General features: G+C 40.9%; 3 protein-coding genes across 13 annotated transcripts in view; 1 reads left to right on the top strand and 2 right to left on the bottom strand.

Annotated features, from left to right (window-relative positions):
- The window catches only part of LOC134861017 (cyclin-dependent kinase 17-like), a 33,851-nt gene extending 21,610 nt beyond the window's left edge, over positions 1-12,241 (bottom strand). Inside the window, exons 1-3 of one of the 11 annotated variants that reach the window (XR_010165365.1) lie at positions 6,753-7,017; positions 6,465-6,624; positions 3,845-4,009 (exon numbers count right to left, since the gene is read on the bottom strand). Coding sequence is in view for 9 of the 11 variants with exons in the window: in XM_063878017.1 (XP_063734087.1) it covers positions 3,845-4,009; positions 6,465-6,624; positions 6,753-6,791 (364 nt within the window). In the remaining 2 variants the exon portion in view is untranslated. Of the gene's footprint in view, positions 1-3,844; positions 4,010-6,464; positions 6,625-6,752; positions 7,018-11,756; positions 11,884-11,919 lie in introns of those variants that run through there. The other 10 variants (XM_063878210.1, XM_063878221.1, XM_063878017.1 and 7 more) reach the window with 10 other exon arrangements.
- A 1,721-nt stretch (positions 12,242-13,962) lies between these two features.
- LOC134866127 (transmembrane prolyl 4-hydroxylase-like) lies at positions 13,963-24,337 on the top strand. The gene is made up of 9 exons (XM_063886115.1): positions 13,963-14,690; positions 15,480-15,561; positions 20,126-20,322; positions 20,455-20,545; positions 21,539-21,701; positions 21,790-21,975; positions 22,301-22,391; positions 22,572-22,695; positions 23,076-24,337. The coding sequence occupies exons 1-9, from the start codon at positions 14,322-14,324 to the stop codon at positions 23,288-23,290; spliced, it is 1,518 nt and encodes a 505-aa protein (XP_063742185.1). The 5' UTR covers positions 13,963-14,321; the 3' UTR covers positions 23,291-24,337.
- LOC134866137 (secreted frizzled-related protein 5) lies at positions 15,991-17,355 on the bottom strand. The gene is made up of 4 exons (XM_063886127.1): positions 17,177-17,355; positions 16,606-16,781; positions 16,437-16,523; positions 15,991-16,310 (listed from the first exon to the last, which is right to left on the bottom strand). The coding sequence occupies exons 1-4, from the start codon at positions 17,353-17,355 to the stop codon at positions 15,991-15,993; spliced, it is 762 nt and encodes a 253-aa protein (XP_063742197.1).
- Positions 24,338-25,097: the final 760 nt, after the last annotated feature.

The raw sequence follows: 25,097 nt of genomic DNA on the forward strand, positions 1-25,097 counted from the left end.
TCTATATTGGATAATCAGCGTACTGTATACTTAACTCATCTTGAAAACATATTAAATCTAGCTATATGTAAAAATAAATATTTTAGAGGAACGTAAGTGCAGTGTGCAGGGTTCACTTAAATGTCTCCAAATGATACTTAGGAATATTTAGTTAAGCCCATTAGTCTATCCTCCATATTAGACCCAGGTAATGGCCATTTATGGGCATTGACAGACATATATTGATGTAGAGTGCTGCATCCTTGAGCTTAAAGAAGAGAAAAAAGAGACTTCTGTCTCTCTGTCTCTCTGTCTTCAGAAGTGCAACTGCAAAGATTTCTCTCTTGCTCTGCAGCCACCTCCACACAGCTTTTCACTTCCTTCAAGGTCAGGTGACTGTCCTTTTTTATTCTTCATTTTCATTGTCGCATTTGCTTGGCAACATTAAAGCTTCCAATTAAAATGTACTTTTTAATGCAATTTTCAGTTTACCATAAATACCATAGTCTGCCTCCAGTAGAGAGAGAATAAAAATCTAAGTGCATATAACATCCCAGAGGAACGGACACACACATAGTGGAACACATTCAGAAGGCTGGAGGGAGGGAATATTTAGACTGCAGTAATTACATCTAAACCTTTTATCTGCATCTAAGGAATCTTATTATTCAATTACTAGGACCAGAGTGCCTACTGTCAGCTACCGGCCCCCTTTGTGCTGGTCCCCAATGCCTCACCCAACCCTTCCCTTTCCTATATTACCACAGAGAATCCCCTACATTCTTTAGAAATATCTTTCCTTTGCCTCAAGCATAAGCTAATGTAACAGCAAGCCCTAACACACACAAAAGGCTTACAAGACCAACTACGTAAGAAGACCCTACTCCCTTGTTCTTATTAAATCCAATCTGTGAGTGAGCAAAGAGGGTTAGTGTGAGCAAATGGCCAAGAGTGTAGGGAGACAGGGAGAGGGCTACAGCGATTAATGCAGTGTTAATGCATTACATTAAATCCCTGGCACAGACAAGGTCTCTCGTGGTAGTGTAAAACACACAAAGGGAGATAAGGGTGGTTGGAACAGCTTTCCATCTTTTATACTTTGCCCCCTTCTGCTTTTATCTGGAGGTTAAATATAGTATTTTGATGTATGTAGACAAAAAGCGAGGGGGGGGGGGGGGGGGGGGAGTATGAGAGGAGACATCTGTGAGAGAATCAGAAATAGCAGACTGTGGTGGGATTTTAGGAAAGAACACAGCTTTCAACTGAGTCCCTTCCCTAAGTAAAACAGACGGGAGGGCCGGCTAATCCTCAACAGTGTAACTACAGATCTCCACTGAGAGAAAGAGATGAGGTAGCAGTGAAAGCAAAAACGAAAAGTGCAGTGCTCGTCGTTCCTCACTGTAAGTACAGTGTGGTGGGATGGGTGTTGGCCCCAGTTAGCAACAGATGAATCACAAACCTGTAAAAGCTCTCTGGCAACTGGCCAAACGTCTCTAACACACACATACAAACCAGCAGTCAGGTCCACTTACACAGATGAAAAGTGAATTTAATTGAGTACTACTATAAATGGATAGAGCAAGCTAAAGAAATGCAGAGAAAGGCAGAGGGAGAGAGAACAAGAGGAGGGGTGGGCAAGCTCTTTAGTGCAGCAGGAAAGAGAGATTGCATCATCATGTTGCTCTATTAACGGGTGCGACGTGATCTGACTGCTGAGTGGTACACAGTGAGTCAGCTAGACCAACCAGTGGGACACGGACACACACACACACACACACACACACACACACACACACACACACACACACACACACACACACACACACACACACACACACACACACACACACACACACACACACACACACACACACACACACACACACACACACACACACACACACACACACACACACACACACACACAGTACCTCTTAACAATTCAAACTACACCTTATCATGATTTTAATAATAGAGTAGCATCTATTCTAGGTTCTAAGGCAAGCTACGTTCAGAGCTTCTCTGAGCTCAGAGACAGCTGCGGGATTCACAGGATGAAGTCACTCTGCCAGACAGCCTGTGGGCTTAAGGGTACATTCACATATTCCAACATATTACTGGTTTTTATCCATATTGCCTACTTTTCTAATCTCCTGCAACCGATAATCTGCAGCAATAGAAACTAGAGATGTTTAATTGCTGATATTCAACAATGTTGTAGCACATATTATTTGTAAGTTAGTTATTAGAATAATGGACAGTATCTGGCGTCAATTGTCTGGTTACATTTCCAGTTTACTTCTTCATAATAAAGAGGCTATTTTATTTTTACAGCTTCTTTGTGTTTGGACAGCATTTAATATTCTTTGAAGGACTTTGAAAAAAGTGGTTTATATTTGTCAAAGTTAAGTATCAAAACAGAAACTTTTGGGATCAAAGTATTAATTAGCAACTTATGCCTAGCCCTATTGCTGTGATACCTATTTTGGTACAGTGATCATCTAAATATCATCCATCCCATTTCCAGCTTGCAAGCTCCTGAAACAAGACTAGATATCTTGTCAGTCAAAGTTCAATGAATGCAAGGAATCTCGTTGTGGTCTATCTGCAGTTCACTCAGCCATAGACTCAGGGGAAAAACAGCATAAAGCTACTATGAGACCTAGGGGAGGCATTGTGAAACTAACACTCCCACACCATCCCTACCTCCTTTCCAAATTATTTTTCTTCCTGTTTATCACATAGTCTCTCGTTATCAATCCTGTTGCATTTTCTAAGCTCTATTTCTTTCTAAACCATTCTCCAGCATCCAAGGGTTCAGCCCCTTCTGTTTGCTCCATCCGTAACTCTCCCTTCCCCACTCCATCCCACTGCTCCTGATATAAGCCGTTCTGCCACAGTGGGAAATGAGATTACTGGGATCCATATAGCATCAGACCACAAGTTCCATTACATAATGCAGACGGACAGAAGGAAGAAGTGATTGTGAGTGCATGTGCATTTCTGAGTGTGTTTGTGTGTATGTTGGATTAAGGTCATTAGAGTTTTAGCCTTCCAGATTTGGAGTAAATGTTGGGAGGGATAGCCAGGTTGTGTCAGTTAATACCGTTTAACACCGAAAACCCACATATATGCATGCCCGCAAAAAAGGCGCACACACACAGACACACAAACATACACCACACACAGTGGTAAGCAACATTGACATTTAGATGAAATCAGTGTGAGTGTGTGTTTGTGATTTCCAACCACAGAAGCAGAATTGCTCAAGCTTGATATTGCTCGGGTAAAACCACCCTTATAAAATTACACAAAATACAGCGAAATATTATGTATATACATGCAAAAACGTAAATAAATTATAAAAGAGAGCACACTTTACTTAACTTCTGAGGCTAAGAAGTGGAAATAACCAGGGCATGTTGAAAGAAAATGAAAAACAGGGAATCTTATTAGGCAGCAAAATTGCTCCTGTAGGCGTAATATCATATTATTCTCCCTTTTTTTAATAATCTATTTCTTTAAATGGAGATAAATAAATATGTAACAATGTTTCACATTTTACAAAACCTAGATCTTGTGCTAATAATGCTGGTTCCTCTGCGACCCAACTTCGGATAAGTGGTTAAAGATGGATGGATGTTTAAAGTCACCAGTAACTATAGTTTTCAATTAATCTTCAACATATTCATTCCTAAAATAATTTACAGTACTTGAGTATATACTTAGTTGCTTTACAGTTGTGCATGCATGTGTATGTACGTGTGTTTGTGTGTGTGTGTGTGTGTGTGTGTGTGTGTGTGTGTGTGGTGTGTGTGTGTGTGTGTGTGTGTGTGTGTGTGTGTGTGGGTTTGTGTGTGTGTACCCAGAGATCCAGTCCTGTGCAGGCTCAGGTAGGCTCTGTCTCTCTCCAGCCCCCCACCCGGCTCTCTGCGCAGAGCGGTGCGGCCCAGATGACCGGCATATTGACGCAGGAAGGAGGGAGCACTGTGTGAGGCAGGAGGGTGCACAGCGCACACAACCATGGGCTCTGAGATACGCGATGCAGGTGGAAACAAAGGGAGACAAGAAGAGAGTGCGAGAAAAGGCAAGAAAGTGAGGGCGAAGCTCAGAAGGGAAGCAGGTTGGCACAAAACAGAAATGCCAGATAAGAACAACACAAATAGAAAGAAAAATAGCATAAAAGAGCGAAAAGAAGAAGCAAAAGAGAGACAGGTAGATAACAGAAATTGTAAATAGTAATAAAAAAGAGAAAAAGACAACACAGGGTCACACAGAGACCAATCACAGACGGATAGCAGAACATGTACAGTAGGCACATTGCAATGTGTAGTCGTGATAGATACAATAATGAGAACTTATACAGCTGCTGTACTCATGTCAGAAGAGAAAACTGTTGTGACACACAGTATCAGAAAGCCATGGAAAGTTTATGAGGTAGGGGGCATGCATAGGGAAAATATGTTGATTCATGGACAGAAGAAAATGTGAGTTGGGGAAAAAGAGTAATGCATAAAGAAAGCTAGCAGATGAATTGTAGGAAACAGGCAACAGAGGTAAGGGAGTAACTGAATACTGATGGAGGACTAGAGAAGATATTTGTATAACTGCTGTGGGTAAAATAAACCTTAGTAATACAAAAGTAACCTAGTATCTCACTCCTCAACAATGTGTGCAACCCCCTGCACATGTATCATGATCTTTCTTTCACATTCATTTGTATTAATGAATCGTTTGCAGATGAAAGCCCATGTGTCACCTCTCCTATGTTTCAAATAATTATCTTATTTCCACCACATGGCAGTGCAAATTCCACTGCAATCCTTGAGCATTAGGGTTTGATGTTTCTCTAAAATCCTCACATGACTCCCTCAGTCTCGCCTCGAAACACAGTTCCTCAAAGATCACAGTGGTAGAACAGCTTTGTGGTTAGCACCATCTAATTAGCACTTTGAAAAATGTGGGGAGTAGTCCTTTTGCACAGTCTGACTAAGGTATATAGAGATGTGGGGGTCGGAAGAATGATGCAGCTAGGAAAAGGGCAAGAGGAGATCTTGAATAGAAGATGTAGTGCAGTTGTTAAAGTTTAATATCCCTCTCCTCATCCTCTACATCACTTCCTCTATCCAACTCACTCTCCTTCTCTCCTTACTCTCCGGAAATGCCCTCTGTTTACATTATTAAGACCAAAGAGTGAGATGTAAAACTAGGAGGAGGATGACAGCTATGGTAGGGAGTGAAATTAATCAGGCTTAGGTATGGTTGTTGCTGCCAACAAAAACTAGTAACAAAGAAGGAACATTACTGCTCCTTGTATCCAAACTGCAAATTTGCCAACATCTCTATAACAGCACAGCTATATTAGATTCTGTGTCTGTTCTTACTTTTACTTTTTCTTTGAGACAAAGCATCTTTTGACGCAGAGGCAACATTTCGGGCTATATTCTGATTTTGTTTCTGTCAGCCAGAATACCATGAGCACACACTCAAAGAGCACACACACAGACAACGTTTGGGGTCCTGCAATCCTTGAGGATGCCCAGCAGATGGCATCCACAGTTGAGTCAAGAATGACATTGCTTTTTAGCACTTCTATTTAGGAGCCAAGAGCTCTTTTGCTCATGTGAATAGACAAATATATGTATGTATGTGAATTCTCAACATAACTTTGTGAATTCAGTTACGTTTTCAGTATACTACTCCTTTCTGTCCTGATGACTACGACGTGATGAAATGAAGTAAAGGTGATGAAGCTGATGATGAGGTGAAGATGATAAAGGTGGGTTGAAAGTGAAGTTTTGTTATGCATGTCAGTTATGTGTTTGAATAAATGAATGCTTTTATGAGAGTAGCAAACATACTATATTAAAGCACAACAATTATTGAAACACTGGCACATGCTGTTTATAAGATACTTAACAAACACATTATTTCAAGACATTAGACATACCAAAACGAAGGACAGTAAAATATATTCTGTCGTGATTTTGCAAAACCTTCCTGCATTGATCAGTTATATGACCTCTATGTTGAATTGCTTAACCTACCCCATCATTTGAAGACCAAAACATTAGTTAGTGCTTCTTCATGTACTTACAAAGCTCAAAATGAAGAACTACTGTATTGAACTGTTGTAGCATATGAGAAACAACTCCTTAATAAGAAGTCCTGTCTCCTGTGCGGCAAAATGTTAGCCATAACAGATGATGGAGCCAAACTAATCACGGTGTGCCTCCTTAGGGGGTCATGGAGGTGACACAATTACTCTTCGTTATAATGACAACACAAGCTGCCTGGCTAACTTTTTCAAGCTTTTTCTTCTGCTATGAACCGTGATGCTGATAAAGTTATTTACATTCATATTTTGAAGGTTGAGAGCCGACTGCAAAGTGTGATAGAACCCCTTAATGCCTTTTGTATGACTGTGTGATGGCGTCTGCTTAGGTGCTTGTGGATACCTGTGTGTGCGTGCACTTGTGTCTCACCATTGTCCCTGGCTGCTGACGGCTCATCCAAGGCCATCTGTTCAGCCAGTTCTGACAGGGACTCGTCGACGGGCCGAGCGCTGCGTAAAGACATGGACAGCCTTCTCTTGATTATCTTCATTCTGTCCATCTTCCCACCGCACCACCAGGGCCCACAGGCCTGAGAGGAAAGGGACAAATACCAACATTATCAAAATCATCATCAGCCCAACCTGGGTCCCTATCATCATAATCATTGCCTTCATTTAAACCATCAACAGCTATATCCACACTGCACTGTTAATCTACATTGTACGGTGAAGCGACTGCAGTGCAGCCTCGGCGCATTTTCTACAGTTCTTTGGGCTCCCGATGATTGTGTTTGCTCACGCAGCGTGTGTTCTCATTGTTATGTATCCCAAGAGCAAACACTGCAAAATAAAAGACACAGAATGAGAGAGCAGACCTAGAAAGAAAGGGAGAAAAAGAGAGCAACAAACAAAAAATGTAAAAAAAAATACAAAACATGTAAATAGCTGACTATGCAGTTCCCTGGAGGTTTCCAACAAGAGCAGCTTTCCATGAGGAGCTGTGATTGACATACTTTTCCATGAACTTTCCAAGATGACGTCATGGTATCATACAGTATATCCACATTATTTGCAATGCAAAAATGTCAGTATTTTTACTTGAACTGATTTTACAGTAGTACAACCTAAGCTGGAATCCATGTGGCGGCAACCTATGGTTGAAGGCTGGTTTCCAATACAGACAGTTTACTATGTGTGGTTATAGGAAATAAAAGCATCCCATTATTAAAATAAAAGAGGGAGGCAATATTGTTTTTTAATCAAAGTGCTATTCATTTTCACTGGTGGCCTGCCTACTATGTGTATTGTGTGTGTGTAAGGGTAACGTCAGTAAGCACTCAAAGTTATATATTGTTTAGAGTCCTAAGTGTTTATGTACAGTGTGTCAATAAGTACAGTACATGTGATTTTGCATGAGTCTATATTTGTGTGCTGTGCCGTTATGTTCCTCTACACTTTCCTGGCCCGAAGGTAGAGGTAGCTAAAGCAGAGTACTTCTGTCTCTTTCCACTTCCTGCTATTTCTATCTACAGAAGGGCTCCAGAGCTAACATGCACAAATGTCCAACACACACACACACACACACACACACGTCACACACACACACACACACACACACACACACACACACACACACACACACACACACACACACACACACACACACACACACACACACACACACACACACACACACACACACACACACACACACACACACACACACACACACACACACACACACACACACACACACACACACACACACACACACTTTCTCTTTGTGTCCAACCTTGGAGGCTTCAACAAAAGCCATTCATCCTTTCAGGCTCTTAGTCTTTCAGGCCTATTAGAGACAGCCAGTGCTCTGAGGGAATTCAAACGCAGCGATCTTCACTCAGGACGACTTGCTTTTTTCCTAGAGAAGATGCGCTCAGGCGAGGATCCATTGCTAACAACATTGCCTCTGCCAATTTACATGAGCACAGTTGGCTGCGGTTTTCACCTCAGTCAGAGGCGTTTCTCCAAGACGGAAAAAAGTTTTAAAATGGGACCAAAGAACCGACGGAGAGCGACTCACATTCATTTCATATCATCCGTCACCCATGGATTATCGGTATGGAATGAATCTCCCTCCCCCCTCATTTGCATGCTTTCCCATCCTTCAACAGATTAGAAGCCTGCCCAGACAAGGAGATTGGGTTCTCCTCATGCCACCTTGCACCCATGATCCAGATTTTCAGTAAATAATGACTCACATTACGTGGGAACATCCGATGATATGCACTGCTTATTATGCAGATAATAACATACCAGTGTTATCATTAACACACACACTCACACTCAGATCCGGGTATGCCCACACACACGATAATGACTAATTTCACAGTCCTCATCTTATCTCTGTTGAATTTTCACAAATAGTAATGCAGTGGGAAACTCATTACCCAGCGGCTCATAGAGGGAAACCCTTCAGGGTACCACAGTATGATATGTATTCTAATTTAGATTTGCAATTATGTTTATATTTTTTATATGGTGAAAGGATGTGTAGTCTGTATTTTTAACAACAACACACATTAAGCAAACAACATCCATGTAATTGGAATATCTAACAAAAATTCTACTTATTATAACTCGGTTTGGTAACTTTCCCCATCTAGCTTTAAAGAACATATTGTGAAATACCAGACATACCCACCATACCATAAGTATCATGTTGACAAAAAAGAAAAGTTCCAGTAGAAATGAAGTGTTGGATGTGCGTTGGATGTTGACTCTTGTGTGGTGCAGATGGACGTGGCAGTGTGAAGAGCTTGGCAGAGGCACAACAGTGAGTGGGACGAGACATGTGGCTCCAGGGTGCAGCATGTGCAGGCCACACTCACCAGACACCCAGAAAACCATGAACAACTCTTATACACAACTCGTACTAAACAGACGGACACATTCCAGATGACGGAGGCTGCTGTCACTCCTCTAAAGACACAACAAGCCCTTCTGCGGCTGTTGTTCTGTTTAAAAGCAACACAACGCACTGTTGATGAATGTGCAAGCAGTATAGCATGGCCTGTGCAATAAGGAAAAGCCAATAGGGTAATTCATATAAAAGATAACGAATAAAACTTAGTAAGAAGTTATTTCAGCAACAGTGTGTGAGCATGTCCACATGTGTTTCCACATGTGTGTGTGGGTGGTTGCATGGATTTGGTAGCATGCAGCTGAGGTGAACTGACACACCCCTGAGGAGGAAAGAGGAGGAAGAGAGTCTGGATCATTCAAGACACACACCATTTGGGTTGCTAGGTTACAGTCCCGGGCTGGAACCGCAGTTTTTCTCTCTGAGGTGAGAAAGGAGAAGAAGAAAGGAGACAGCAAGAGGCTAAAAGCTGAGAATTCACAATTTACATCTCTCTATCCTCCCTTTCATATACACACAAACACACACACACACACACACACACACACACACACACACACACACACACACACACACACACACACACACACACACACACACACACACACACTCTTGTGCATGTCAGCTACAAGAACTTACAGCCCTCTAGTGCTTGGGATGCCAAAGTGATGCAGCACTTGCTCTGGGATTCCTCCTTCAAATATGCCTCTGTAGCAGTCAAAAGACTGAATCGACCTGAGGACCTAAGTCTGGAATACACACAAACACAAGCTAACTGCAAGTTTGACATACACACATGTACAAACAAACAAGAACATACATTACTTTTATCAGTACAAAAGGGAAATTAACAACAGCTTGGCCAAGACTGAGGCCAAGATCTAATGTTGTTTCGGCCTTTCTTTCCTTCCTTCTTCATAAAAACAAAAATAAGCATTCTTCTGTAATTAATTGGCACATGAATCATACACATGCATACACTCACATACAATGTGGCAGAGTGGAATGGGCACTGAGTGGCACTCCAAACATAGCATTGCGTGGCGGCCTGCCTGAGGATGCATGACTAATGCGTAAATCTGCCCAACTACAGAATCCTACACACATCCACACAATCACACCAAAAAAGTTGTCCATCTCTTTATAGGCTCTTCTGCGGCTTAACCTAAATCTCCTGAATTAGATAAGAAGAAGGAAATATGGAAAGAAGATAAAGCACAAGATTGCCGAAAGACGGCCAAAAGACAAGGCAAAATATCTGAAATGCCATTTTCAGCCACAAGAAAAGGAAGGAAAATAGTGTCTCCCTCAAATTAGTTTGGGGAGGTCTAGCTTAAATCAATCACATTAAATTAAATGGAATATTCTGCTGTCCATATAGCAGATGTATTCAAAAATATACACAATCTTTAAACATCTTTTCAGTGTTGTGACCTGTTTAAAAAGCCTTAATTATTTAACTTGGAGGAGAGCAATTTGTAGAAAGAATTCATGATATGGATTCAACAGAGACTAAGTATATTGAATAACTGGCCTGTCAAAACGTATTTAATTTAATTGTATTATCATCGTAACTGGCTAGTCACTCACAATATAATTTTAATATTAGTGATGCTATTTCTCTGATTAAAAACGTCAACATTCGAACGGTTAGTGTTAAACTGGGTGACATTCAATCCAGAACACACAGATACAGGTGGATCCTGTGGTAACACAGAAGGCCTTATTGGTTTCAGGACATCACATACAGCGAACATAAACCCATGCAGGAAGCCTCACTTGGCATACAAATAGGTTTAAAAAAAAGTCACAAGTTCGTATAGTGTTTTTATTTTTATAGACTCCTGTCGAGGCCCTTACCAAAACTGCAATCCAATTGTCATTATTAAGACAGTTACAATAAAACAGATGCCATGAGAGGAATAACTCGGGGCTGAAAGTGGGACTGATAAGTGATGGTAGAATCGTGTTGCATTGGAAAGGCAAAAGGTACTGACGGATGCGCATGATTTTCGATCCGGACATCCCACACTGAGTGTTTATCTGAATAATTTAGAGGTAAATGCCATTCCCAACACTGTGCTGAGAAATAACGTGTTCTCCTACATTATTTTTTTTCTAAACGCAGTAACTGTTCATCCTATATTGGTGTTGGTACACGGATTGCAATCGGCGATCGTCCACGAGAATATCGACAACAGTGCGTGACCGCAGGACTGTACTGTCACATTTGCGGACGAGCTAGTGTCCTGACAATATGCCGTGTAACTAGACATGACTGCATGCTGAGCGCACGTAAGTGGGCAGCAAGCACGACAAATGCCACGGGACTATATCCAAAATCGTAGTTCGTGTCGGGCCTGCCTGCCTGGCAGAGATTCCTCTACCTTTCAGGCCTTTTGCGTTTTCGGTCAGTTTCTCTCTCGCCGTGTTTTCCTGACGCAAGTATCCGGGAGGAGGAGAGTCAGACAGGGCAAGGAAAAGTTGCACAGCCACCGACCGGCTAACAAACTCAATGTATATAGCACTAGAACCACCTCTGAGAGTATCCCGATGTTACGCTCGGTTATAAACATTGGTTAGGAACACGAAATCATTTTAGTATGTTAAATACATAGCTCTAGGTAATGTAATTTCACTCGGTCTATTGGGTCCTTATCGCTATTTAACACTTTGGTCTGCTGTGGTGTCACTTTCCTATAGCGATACGGGGTTTGCAGTGATATTTGTAGCCTATTGCCCCCGTACCCCCAGCTGTTCCACATAGAGGGACATCCAAGCAGTATACCCCGTAAAACTCACCAAAATAGCTTTGTTTTGTTAAATCCGACGGAAAATCACTCCACCTGCAATGTCAGGTTGATAGGACAACCACGTTTGGGCTGCTTGCTGTAGCAACATTGTGGTAACACGATCAAAACGTGGAGCGAGAACATAAACAAACACAAATGCCGCTGCCACTGACCTGCTAGTGTTTCTGCTGCAAGGGACTATTGTTCCACTTGAGTATGGTAATCCAGGCAGCACGCTGGGATGAATCCACTGCGACAAGTTCCTCCAACTACTTTGCTGTAAAACACACCAGATTACCTACTTCCACTCGGGTAAATCTTATCCCTGGGTGATAAGGTGTCTTGCAGTGTCCCGTCGCCCTAAGAAGTGCATCGTTGACCTGTAATAATGCACTATTTGCCTTAACTTTCGCTTATAAACAGCACTGTCCCGTCCGATGATGATCAGCCATATCGCTGCTGCTGTGTGGATCCCAAGTGGAAGCAGTGGCGTGATCCCGGAAAACACCGCAAGGGGGGTGTGAGAGCATGTGTGTGTGTGCGAGACTTTGAATTTGTGTACTCTCTAACCTCAACCCCCAACTCTCTTTCTCTCTCTTTGTAAAAAAAAGGGGGGTCAAACTGATTAAATTTGGGGGCAGTGTCACGGGGGAAATTAGCCTAAACTATCCAAGCCCCATTCCCATCTTAATAAGCACCTCAGAGAAATTCCTGGTGAATAATGCATAGACTGAAAATTATGGAAATTGAACAGTATGATCCTCCACTGCTTAGTTGGCACCAGTGAGTAAAGACATAAGGATATAATGCCAAGTTTAGATTGCCCCCTGAAAATAAATTTTCTTGAGGTCCCTAAATTGAGATAAATTGATGCAAACATCAGATAAATGAATGGCCAGCATATAAAACACAAGATGAGTTTGGTCAACTGCATTACATTTAATTAGAGCCAATTTACATTGAGTAACATGCATATTCTCCCTTTGATGTAAAATGGCTACCACAAGAATGGGTACTCTGGAGTCCTGATAACAACATTTTCACATAACGTGCTTCAGTTGTATTTTTGAATTAAATAAAAGTGATATAACATAAAGTGAACACTCTTTTTTTCCCGGGAAACACTTATATCCACAACAATTACGTCAGGAATCACAGATGACACAGCAAACGCAGTTTATGAAGAAAAATCTGCCTGCTGTTATGGGCTTCACTGCCACCTTGTGGTTCATTCAAACACTGTTACAGAATGTTATCAATGATAGGACAGATTCATTTACAGGAGAATATGCTACGGTGACAGTTTCAACTAAACCATGTATATTGCCATAGAAATGCAACTCAAAGAAGATCATATTGTTAAAGAACTACGTTGCACCAACTTTGTATTGTGTTAATCTACGTAAAAGTCAAATGTTGTGTATGGACTTTTGATAGTTTTATGTATCACATTTAATTTCAACATAATTAGTAGATTTAAGTGCACTCCATAGAATTGTGCATATGCAGCCTATAAAACATATTATTTTCTGTGGTTTCCCATTACTAAAAAATAATTTACCTCAGTTTATCATTTTAACATCTTTACATTTATTGACAGAAATTAGGCATGCAGTGTTCCAAGAATATATGTAGGATTAAGGGCTGGCCCTTATGTTAAAAGAAAATCTATTTGTGTAGTTACCCCAACTTTAACATTAACGAACAATAGTACTGCATATTTCCCCCCTATAATTACACCCTGTTGTTTTTCAAAGTATGATACAATTAACACCAAATGTAACAATTAAAAAATACATTTTGGAGGAATAAAAGAAAGAAGCCAAAATGTAATTTAAAATCCATTTGAAAAGAAGACCTATATTAAATTTGAAAAAACGACGTACTTATTTCTATAATACTTCAAAATGATATTTCACAAAAGGGAGATATTACTCCACTACCAGGCCCATCTAAATCTAAATATTGTACCGATACAACAATGTTATATTGCTCAACTACAAGGAATACGTATGCAATAAAATTGTTACTTAAGTAAAAGTACAGAAAATACACCTTTGTGTTTACTAGAGGACGTTATTCTTTGAATCCACCTCTTCTGTGTATGTTAAAAACTCAACGGTCCATACTGTTACCCTGGCGTTGACCGTTAGAGGGCGCTAACCGTTTAGTGCAAGAGCTAAGTGACGGCTTTTGTGCTGTCGTTGGTTTGCCCGTTGTTGTTAGGCAGGTTGTCAGGGGCAGCGCTCCAGTCGGTTAAGCTAGCAACACGGGATTAAAGGATTTTAGGGAATGATGACACGTTTATTCATCAACGAAAACGACTGTCGCAATACCTGCGTCTTCACCCTGAAGTGCCCTGTTTATTTGTGTAAAAGAAGCAGAGAAGACAGCGACGTTTTTGATCGAAAACGCCAGGGTTTTGCAGAGTGGTTTGCTCCGTAGCTAGCTAGCATTGCTAACGCCAAGCAGCAAGCTAATAATATCAAACAGCTGTAAAGTGATAGACATAGGCAGTAGCGCTACCCTGTAAATAGATACCTTCAGTGTGCCAGTGCAGTCATTTGTTGCGAAAATGGAAGACTCTCTGGAAGATTTATTGGAGCAACAGGATGGTGACTGCGGCGACGACAATCAACCATTGGCCCCCAAAGCCAAGTTTCGCTCCAGTCGGATGAACATCCAGAGAAGTAATGTGTGCTCTCGGGCTTATTTCGTGGTGGTCATGGTCTTCTTCCATGTGTACATCCTGAATGTGATCGGTCTGTTGCTGTATGTGCATTACAACAACGGGCCCGGGGAACTTGTCAGTGGAAACGCAGCCCCCTCAGCATCAGTAAGCGACAGAGGAACCGCTTTACCCCATGCTGACCCCGCTTCAAGCGAGCTACACGTGGAGGACTATAGTCACAGTTTCAGTCTCCCACGCATCGAGGGGATACGGGTAAGAAAACGGGCATCGTTACAGTACGATACCATTTCAACTCACGGGGGGAAATCCTACAGTGCAATAAGTGTTTTCCCTCAGACATTGCCCCTCCCCTCACATTATCCCTGTCATGATCATCATCACTAACAGTGGATGTCCCTTAATTGTTTAACACACTGTACCATACCCATCATGTTACATTTATATTCATACTGTCATATTTATCTATTCTTATGCATTTTTATATAATTATACAACGTACTCTACCCTGCTGTTTATATATCTTATTGTGTTGTTGTTATTATCATGCAGCACATAGTGCACTTTTATTCTGGGACATGATTTTTTTTAATGTATGTCAGCTTGTATTTTTTAAATGTTCTTAGATGCTAGTTTTTATCTTATATGTTTGTTTGTATGTGTAGTTTCTTCATAGTTAGGTGCGTAGAGCTGAACGTAATAATTTCATTGTAGAGTGCAACTGTCTGTTATACTGTATACGACAATACAATATCTGGAATCTTAAACCAAAGTTAAAGCAATATGGTTACTCATAGTTTGCATTAAAATTATCTCAAGTTGTAGTCCTAGTATAATTAAAATGACAAAACATCTGTGATAATCATATAATAACAAGTACACCTAATCACGAACGGCTGTAATCCTCAGCCCTGTAAATCACATCTGAAATGCAAATGTCATTGTTAGGGTTTAATGTAATATTTAGCTGCTATAGCAATTTCTATATTGCATTTTATCCCTCTGATTGTGAGTTTGTTGACAGTGCTTCTTGTCCATCTGTAGGTGGGTCATGTTCAGCAGGTGTCCCTCCTGCCAGACCGAACCCATGAGATGAGGACGATGAGCCTGAAACCTCTGCTGTTTGGTAAGAGCAATGTGGTTTTAGAGTATGATCTGCTGTTCATAAATAAATTGCATTTCCTTACAATTTAGAACACAACATTTATTTTTCTCTCAAAGCCATACAAATATAAACTAGCAATATATACTTAAAATTCACAGATATGTACAGTTTTCTATTTAACATCTTTCATTTCTTTGAACTCCACTGCCTCAGAGACAGTGTTGGTACTTTATGGGCTCCTTTGTGACCATCTGAATGCATATTATCTTGTCCTTAACCAGATACATAAAAATTGATTTTTAAATAGTAGACCAAGCATAATTGACTATCACAGGTATTCAGTTGAAATTTAAATGCTGTCTTTTCATTCAATTTCTGTCCTTTCTGCATACCTGTTTAATGCTAGTTCCACAGCTCATTTGAATCCTAATTCTAACCATGTACATAAATCTAGCTCCTGCATCTGTGATGTTTCCATTTGCGTGCAGCTGCCTTCAGGTTCTTGTCTCGTCTTTGCCAGGCAAAAGCCTTATTGACCACCAGGCGCTCCCCCTGCACTGTGCCTGTCACCAGGAAGGTCCCGCCCTGTGGGTGGTGCCGCGTCATGTTCCTTAAACAGGTGGCATCCCTCTCCAGCCACAGCTCTATGCGGGAGCGGATCTCCCCTCCTAACAGTGGTCCATGCTTTAGAACATCCAGTTTAGCAGCCAGCGAGAACTGAGACAGGCTTACTAGGCTATCCTTGAGCCGTTTTAGACGCAGTTTCAGAACTGGGAGGAAAGCAGATAAATAAAAAACATGATTGACATCAACTTAATAAAGAGCAGTATGTCCATGAATTGTCCAGAATAATGTAAAACTTAGGAGACAGGACATATAAGGAGATCATTACTCACCAAATTCACTTCTACAAAATGTCTCCAGTACGTCTTTTGAAGAGGAGGCCTCCTCCAGCTCGCAATCCCGACAGCTTGCCTGAGGTGCTGAAAGGGTCAAAACACTAATTGAATCAACAACTAAATAAAGTCAACTCAACCAAATGTCTCTATGAAGCCAGCTGCTTACCTCTTCGCCCCCCTGTGTGAACAGTGCTGTTGTTGATAGAGGAGATACACATGAGATGGTCTGCAGGATACTGGTCACAGCGCAGTATTTCTGGCCAGGGGTAGCCATAACAACTCATGATTGGTGCACAGCTGTCTCGTACAGATTCGCACAAACTTTTACAAGGCGATATAAACCTGATAAAGAAAAGATGGAGGAAAGAACATCGTCAGCTTTGAATAGATAAAAGGATTTGAAACAATAGTGAATTGGTGGGGAGCAAACCAGACTGGATTAAATCACATTTGGCTGCTTGTTTTTCTTTTTGTAAACAGAGAGGTGCTAATGTGACAAAAACGAGATTAAAGTCCTTTGATGGCTTGGTTTCTGTCTGAAATCAGGGCCTCTCCGCAGATACTAGCCCCACATTTGCATAGCTTTAAAAATGTGTTAATTGTTGATGCAAGTAATTACTGATCATTCTCAGCATACTGTGATGGTGGTTTACACTCTGATCCTGGCTAACATCACAGTTCCCACAAAAAAGAGTTGACAATATATTTCAATGAAAAAGGCAATTTTGTGTACTTACCTGTCAAGGCAGATGGGTGCAAAGAGAGAGCAGAGGAAGATGCGAGCATCGGGGTGGCACTCTCTGGCAAGTAGTGGTAACCAGCTGGCACTCTGTTGTACAGCCTCAGCTGGAGACTCGTGTCCCAGAAGGTTGGGCATCCTCATAGTGTCATATCCAATGTTTTGGCACAAGGCCATGCCTGATGGAATAGGGACACAGCGAGAGGAACTGTGGGGCTCCCATAGTCCACCCTCACCTATAGTAAGCATGGACCTGTAGCCAGTAGTAGTATCAGGTTCCCCCCACTCCTCAACATCCTCTCCTGCTGCAGCTCTTGGTCTAGAAGCACGAATATCTCCAAATCGAGTTTCAGGGTTGCCCTCAATACTTGCCCTGTCCCCGCCTTTGTCCTTTACTCCAGATCTAACCCTTCCATCAGCCCTCGCTCGTCCCTCCAGCCCTGCCCTTACTCTACCAAGCGCTATTGTGCTGTTTAGCCCGGCAAGCAGAAAGAGAAATAATAGGGAGGCTGGATGAGAAGACTTTCTGATCAAATAAAGGCAGAGCACTGCAGTCATCCTGGGGCAGAGGTTAGAAGAAAAAGAGATATCCTGAAATTTCTCTTGAGTGAATCACTGTGACAGTGCAGGACAGGGTAGCAGAATAGGTGTATTTATAGTGGGAGGTGATTTGCATAGGAATGGGTAAGGGGAGGAGGAGGGAGAAGGGGTGGGGCGCGAATAAATATGTTATAAAAGGTGTGGATCTACTTGCATTTAAGAGCAGATTTTAAGTGTGTTTGACAGGGCTTAAGATCAGTAAGGTGGATGATTTGGCATTTCGATCCTCACAGCTTGTATTGATGAAGTGAATGGACCTCAAAAAGTAAAATTCCTCCATCCATTCCATCCTGCATTTTGCACCCACTCACACTTAACCACCTTCTCCCACCCTGACTGGAAAAAAAATAAGGCTGCCGACTTCAGAGCTACAACCCTTGAAGAGAAAATAATCCAAATACTAAACTGAACACTTTGGCATTTTAATTGTGTCGTAAAAACTAGATATTTGAGATGAGCTCTTGGACATTGTCGGGGTTTTTTTTACCAGTTGAAAAATCTATTAATTGAAATCAAATGAACTAATGCTGAAAATAATCAGTAGTTTGGGCTCTAGTGTGTTTTTTGTGTTTGTTCACACACGCACACACAAACGTGTTTAGGACACAAACAAAATTCGTGTTGTCCTGCTGTGTAGCCATGGCCTGAATACTGTTCAGACAAGCAGGTCACTTCCTTTCCGGGGGAGGAAGAGACAGTGGTGGGAGGGAGAAGAGGAAAGTTCAGGCCCCCTTCATTCATATCAGTTATCCAGATTAATGAGGCTTGACTGGACAATAGGGATTAACCAATTTGGTACAATGTCAAAGACACGGGTGACAAACAAGGTCTCTACTGTACAGGCAGCAAACCTGCCGGAAGCCTTTTATTAAGAGGGAAAACTTAATGACAGGCATGAACGGATTGCTGAAAGACAACAAGAGAAAACCATGAAACAGTCATTTGTAAATTCACACTTAGATCACAATAACTCCAAGAATGTATCTAATAGATTACATAAAATAGGATTTTTGCTTGTATTGTTAGGACATTTGAAAAACACACAGTTGTTGAGATTGATTGCCTGTGTTGATATCAATTAGTCATGTAACACAATAACTTATAAGAATGTATCTGATTGAACACAATACAACAAATGTAATTATTTTACAGATTTTGACAAATTAATATAAACAATTACTGACTCTTAGAAGCTTGCACTGTTTCCACCCTGCTCTGGGAGAAGTCTGGTGTTGTCGCTCATTAAACCTTCCCCTTCGTTGAGCTATACCGCAAATGGCTCACTGGTGAATGACAGAGGGGAATAGATTGTATTTACCACATACACAGTTTATATATACACATTCACATTCAGCTTAAACACCTACTAAAGAAGGTATAACTAATTGGCATCAAGCTGTTTCTCCAAAATAACGTTTTCTTTCCTCAGTCATATTTTACGTAATATAAAGACCCTCTGTTTACCTTCCTCTGCTTCCCTCTAGTCTGTCTTACTTAAGCATGAATATTCAAATTGATTTAGTATCTGGGCATGATCTTTATTTTTCTAAATACAGATTAAATAAGATTGCTTAACCTACTTGCTTGTTATGAGTCTGTGATTCAATGAGAAAGTGTTTAATAATGCACTGTGATAAGGAGTACATTGGATTTCTCTTGCTTTTTAGGGCCTACACATCCTGATCATACTACTGTTAGATGACACTGATCAAACATAATTGCCCCTTCCCACTGAAAGGTTTTGTTAAGCAATCTAAAGTAATCCATTTAGTCTGACAGATCAAGCCTGCACTTTGAAGATTTTCTAATCCACTTAAAAAACTCTCACTGTCTCAGGTGTGCAGTAAAGTTCGTGCACAGGTTTTAGTGGGACAGACTTAAAAATGTTTAAATTATTTTAACATTTTATCATAGACATCAATTTCAAAGTGAAGAAAAGTTGAATTGCTTTTAATCAGCTAATAGCTTCACTACTGCCCATTTTCTTTTACGTGTGAATCACTCTCCACAGTTTCTTTGATGAGGGTACTCCCCAGGACACTCTCTTCGATTTATCGATTATATATCCTTGATCCTCACTCTTTATCTTGGGGACACAAAAGGCCTGCTGGTAATATGATAATGCCTGCCATTCATTTTCGTAATTGGGAATTTGGTATAGTGTTGCAATCATTTATGCTTTTAAGAGTCTATTTGTTTTCAGTGTCCTGTGAGAAATATAGACTTTACAGAATCCATATGATGTGTAACAGAAATATACAGTATGTGTCTCCAATTCACATCTTTGAAAGGTAATGGCAGCATATAACCTAACATTTGCCACTTCTGATTTTCCTGTTCCTGTCAGAGATCCCTGGCTTCCTGTCTGAGGAGGAGTGCCGTGTGGTGGTGCAGCTGGCTCAGCTCAAGGGTCTGATGGAGAGCCAGACAACAACACCCAGCAAGGAGCAAGAGGAGTCAAACCAGCCTCTACTTTCTCTCAGCACAGAGGAAGTCTTCAGTCTGTTGGACCTAAACCAGGATGGGCTGCTGCAGAATCAAGAGGTAACGAGAGAGAGTTATTGTGTTTGCCACAGAGCTGTAGGAGGGAAATTATTTTTACAGGAAAATATATTCTAAGATAATTCTAATTAGATGACGTTTAAATGAGAAAAAGCATTATGCTCTTTCCCCCAGATTGTGAGTCACTCGCGCTCTCGAGATGGAACTTGGTTGAACCCAGACAATTTACGGCAGATACTCACTGGACTGGAAGCCTGCCCAACAGGTTAGTGCTCCTGTGGGTTGTGTGTGATTTCCCCAATGTGTTTCAGTTCATATATGACTGTTCTAAAATGTTACTCTCCGGATTCAAAAATAATCGGCATTCTCTTTGAACTAGTTTAGAAAAACAAGCAAGGATTCTGTCAAATACAAAGACACAAACATACAGTGCAGCGACCTTCCCTTTGAATACGAAGTTGAATGTGATTTATTTGGTTCCAGGCAAACTTTATAGCACTTTTATCCAGTAAGTGTTTTTGCAGTGGTTGTGTATTGGCAAGGGGGCTGACGGGTGGCTGTGCTTGCGTGCGACTTTTGTGAGTGGCAATTACGGAAGAGGGTTGACATCGTTTTGACCTGATGCCATTGTGCCAGGCGTAGTACACATCCCAGTCCGGATGTGCCTCATCCTATCTCATTAAAAACTGATTATTCTCCAACCCCTTTTCTTAATTTTCCCCCGGATCCCCTGTACCCCTCCACTACACTTTCGCTAACCAACCCCCCTACCCGGCCACCTCTCCTCTGGCAACCCAGGGCTATTGTTGAGAATGGGGCGCGGTCTCCCAGGGGAACCGAAATTCATTCAGCTGAGAGTAACAGCATACGGTTGGACAATAGGGAAGGAATGGAGGAAAAGGGAGAACCGAGGCTTTTACAGTCAATTCTCAAATGAAATTCACAGTTAAATCCCAGGTCAAATGTACGTTAGAGGGTTTTGAGCATGATGGTAATGTTATGTTAAATATCAGTCTCCTACTTTCTTGTCTTAATATTTCTCCATGTTGAAGTTGCAAGTGGAGCTGCTCTGATGCAAGAACATTTTCAGACTTGATGAAAAAACTGGTTTAACATTTTCCCAGGGCTCCATTCATGTCCTTAGCAATACCATTTTATTTTATTGGTAGTTATAGTAGGTCTCAGGGTCCCATGAACCATAAAAGGAAGAAAATAATAAAATGGTCTACTAAAGTATGTGTGTTTGTGTTCCTGATAGGGACGATGACCTTGGAGGACTTTAGGCATGTTTATGATGTGTCCCAACGCCCGGGGCAACAGCAAAGCGGGAAGCCCCGGAGTCATTTCAAACAGAGAAACAAAAATACGTGGCTTTACCAAGGCCCAGGTTCCCACCATGTGCTGCAGACACTCAGGAACAGGTAACTATGCACACACTTTTTGTCAAGCTCATCTGATAGTAGTCCACAAACTGTTTTCTTTATTCACTTGTATTTTGCTTTTTCTCAGACTAATCAGTCTGACACGTCTGCCTTCCACATTGGTCGAGCTGAGTGAACCTCTGCAGGTGATCCGCTATGAAAACGGAGACTTCAGTAATGCCCACCATGATAGCAGCCCTCCTCAATCAGAGACCACCTGCACACACACACGACTGGCAGGGAACAAATCTGCTCTCACAGAAGTCTCTTGCCGGTATGACAAGATTATATTGAGTTACTTTACCAGTTTTGGCAGCTACACTCTTTATCACATTACCACAAAATTAAACAAAAATATGTATTTTCTATTTATTTATTTGGGGATTTATATTGTGTTTTAATGGTTGGATAAGTGTTTCACTTTATAAACACAACTGTAATTTATTTAAACATCTGTTAACAAATAGTTTCACATTCAAGTCATGCCTGTATGGAAAGTAGGATTTAGTTTGCAAATCTAATGGGTTTCAAATGTATTCATGGTGCTGCTGATAATAATAATTGTTTCTCTTCCTCTTCCCCCTCTTGTTTTATCCCAGGTATCTCACCATGTTATTCTACATCAGCCCTGTAGAGGAAGGTGGGGAAACCACCTTTCCTGTGGCAGACAACCGCACCTATGAGGAGCAGGTGGGTGTGTTTTCACAAACCGGAAACGTCTCTTTTTTCTTTCACCACTGGAAAATGATGATAACAGTACATGGTGTGATTGCTGCTGTCAACACACAGACAGTGCTGACCCATGCCAAGGAAAGTGAAATCCAAAATAAATGATAAAACACATCGGCTGTTTACTTTTTTCTGTCCCAGGCACTGGTACAGGATGGAGTGGATTTGACTGACACCAAGGAGACATGTGGCAGAGGGAACATAAGAATAAAGCCTACTGTTGGAACTGCTCTCCTGTGGTACAACCATCTCTCTGACGGCAGGGGTAAGAACAGACATTTTTAGCTGTATCATTTGCACACACTTTGCAGAGGTGACTGACTTTCATACATTTTATTCTCCGATTATCAATGATGTAAACCAAGTGCAAAACAATTTTACAGGGAAATCAGCCAATGATGGACTGAGGGTCATTATTTTAATTTTAACAGTCCAGTATTTAATATATTTCTGTTTGCCAATTCATTTAATCTGGTTGTACAAGACTGGGTGACTCTTATTACCAGGGATAACCCATTTCAACAATCTGTCTTTAGCTAAGAAAGTCCTCTTTTGTCCTTAAATCATCCATTGTAGAAAGATGCTCTGAAAGTTTCAATCCTTCTTAACAGTAAATGTGGGGATATTCTCCCCTGTCTTCCCTAGGTTGGATGGGTGAGCTGGATGAGTATTCCCTGCATGGTGAATGCCCAGTCAGGCGTGGTGTGAAGTGGATGGCCAACAGCTGGGTAAATGTGGACCCAGATCACCAGCAGCAGGCCCGCTACCAGAGACTAGTTGCTAAAAGACAACGAGCTAAGCCAGGCATGGAAGAGCATTACCAACCTCTCTCACACAGTGACCTCCACCAGGATCTATAGCCTGACCTTCTAATGACGAAACAAAGCAACAATAATTTTTAAATGAGTCGGTTTTGCATCTATGAAGCCAGGGAGGCCTGACAGACCTTTTCATAATGTCAGATGCTGAAGTCAAAATGAAAATTGCACAAAAGAGCTTCCCAGATATCTTCTCCTTTCAGTGAATCTATCTTGCTGTCTCTAAACCCATCACTTGAAGAACCACATCACCTTACACATAAGCAAATTCCATTTCATAATTAAGTTTGGTGAATTTATATATATATATATATATATATATATATATATATATATATATATATATAATATATAGATTTGATATAGAATTGTGGTATGCAGAATGCATTGTTTTTCACAATTAATTTCAATTACAAAAGGGACAACACACTTATGAAGTATTTGTTTATTTAAATGTACTGCCATCCTCTTTAAGCTTGTGCTTAAATCAAATATCACTAATTCACAATAATGGATATAAGGGTAACGTGATGTGGGATGGGAAAGATTCAGTCATGTCTAAGAGATAATCCTGATTACCTGCCTTCCTTTACGTTTACTAGGCAAACTGCCCCTGTTGCAGGTCAGTGTTATTTACGAATGGAAGGCTTTTGTTTCAAGCCATATCACAATAGATATCTGTGAATGTTGTTACTGAGGGAAATCTTTGTGAGATAATTAATGTTCTGTTCTTCAGTTTCCAGAGTAAATGAGCTTCCATCATGACATTTTATTTATGAGAGTTTGCTACATAGACTGCTAATGACTGTTTTTGACTGGACAGAAGGACTGCTTCTCACACTGACTGTCGGAGGTCAGTCTTTAAGGTGGAATTCAAACTAAAGGTCTTTCATATTCCAAATATTATTTGTCATATCCACAAAACTCCAAAATATTTATTTATTTATGTTATATTTATTAATGCCATTTGGTGATTTAAGTTAAAGAATGCATATTTATTACAGCTTGATGTTGCACTGAGTCTGTGACTGTATTTTACTGTATTTGTTCTACATTATCAAACCTATAAAGCAATGTTTTACAACTGGTGCTGTGAGTGTGATCATCATTCCTTTAAACCTGTTTATGTAGACATTGTCCACTAGATGCCGCCCAAAGTCAAATACAGAACTGCAATTTCAGTGAGTAATTATGAGTTAGCACAAATGGTGTGGTATAATTGACAAGTGCTGCACTAACATCATGTAAGCGCAGTTCCTATTGGTCTGCTCTATCTGGAAGCATATGTGGGATTGACATATTGGTGGCTCACCATTACTTGTGTTCTGTCACTTATAACTAGTGAGTAATCACAAAAAATATGTTCATGTTTACTATGCTGGTGATGGCACCGGCACATAAGACTCACCGAAGCCAAAAGAAAATGCTCTTGTAATTCATTACTCCCCTCACAGCAACAGTGCTAGTGGGCTTGATTTAGGCAACTGTCATTGCTAGGAAGGTTTTTGGATATGGGAGGAATGTGAAGGCCCTGGTCACTAACAAATGACGCCACTCTATCTTTCCTTTCATATACAGTAGGAGCAGAAAACAGATTTTGTGGTGTTGTGTCTCTTAGTATCCGTTATTTTTTCTAGATATTTAGTCTTTTTTTCTCTATAGTCATTTTGTGTTTCTTTGTCTCCTTACTCAATGTAGTTGTTTTGCCCTTTTAAAAGTAGCTATGCTTCTCTTTGCATTTGCTTTGCATGTCTTTTTAGTTGTCTTGTGTCTCTTCATGGTCTTTTTGTGTGACTTTCTGGTTCTTTTCTTTTATTGGTATCTGTCCCTTCAAGTACATTTTGGAGGT

The sequence above is a fragment of the Eleginops maclovinus genome, chromosome 1, assembly GCF_036324505.1.
Source record: "Eleginops maclovinus isolate JMC-PN-2008 ecotype Puerto Natales chromosome 1, JC_Emac_rtc_rv5, whole genome shotgun sequence".
Classification (NCBI taxonomy): domain Eukaryota; kingdom Metazoa; phylum Chordata; class Actinopteri; order Perciformes; family Eleginopidae; genus Eleginops; species Eleginops maclovinus.

Excerpts from the sequence above, each read along its gene's own strand:
- LOC134866127 (XM_063886115.1), top strand. The coding sequence starts at position 14,322 with ATGGAAGACTCTCTGGAAGATTTATTGGAGCAACAGGATGGTGACTGC. Across the intron at positions 20,546-21,538 it reads ACTGGAAGCCTGCCCAACAG|GGACGATGACCTTGGAGGAC; the intron begins GTTAGTGCTCCT and ends TGTTCCTGATAG. Across the intron at positions 22,392-22,571 it reads ACCGCACCTATGAGGAGCAG|GCACTGGTACAGGATGGAGT; the intron begins GTGGGTGTGTTT and ends TTTCTGTCCCAG.
- LOC134866137 (XM_063886127.1), bottom strand. The coding sequence starts at position 17,355 with ATGGCCTTGTGCCAAAACATTGGATATGACACTATGAGGATGCCCAAC. Across the intron at positions 16,524-16,605 it reads TCACACAGGGGGGCGAAGAG|CACCTCAGGCAAGCTGTCGG; the intron begins GTAAGCAGCTGG and ends TGACCCTTTCAG. Across the intron at positions 16,311-16,436 it reads ATTTTGTAGAAGTGAATTTG|TTCTGAAACTGCGTCTAAAA; the intron begins GTGAGTAATGAT and ends CTTTCCTCCCAG.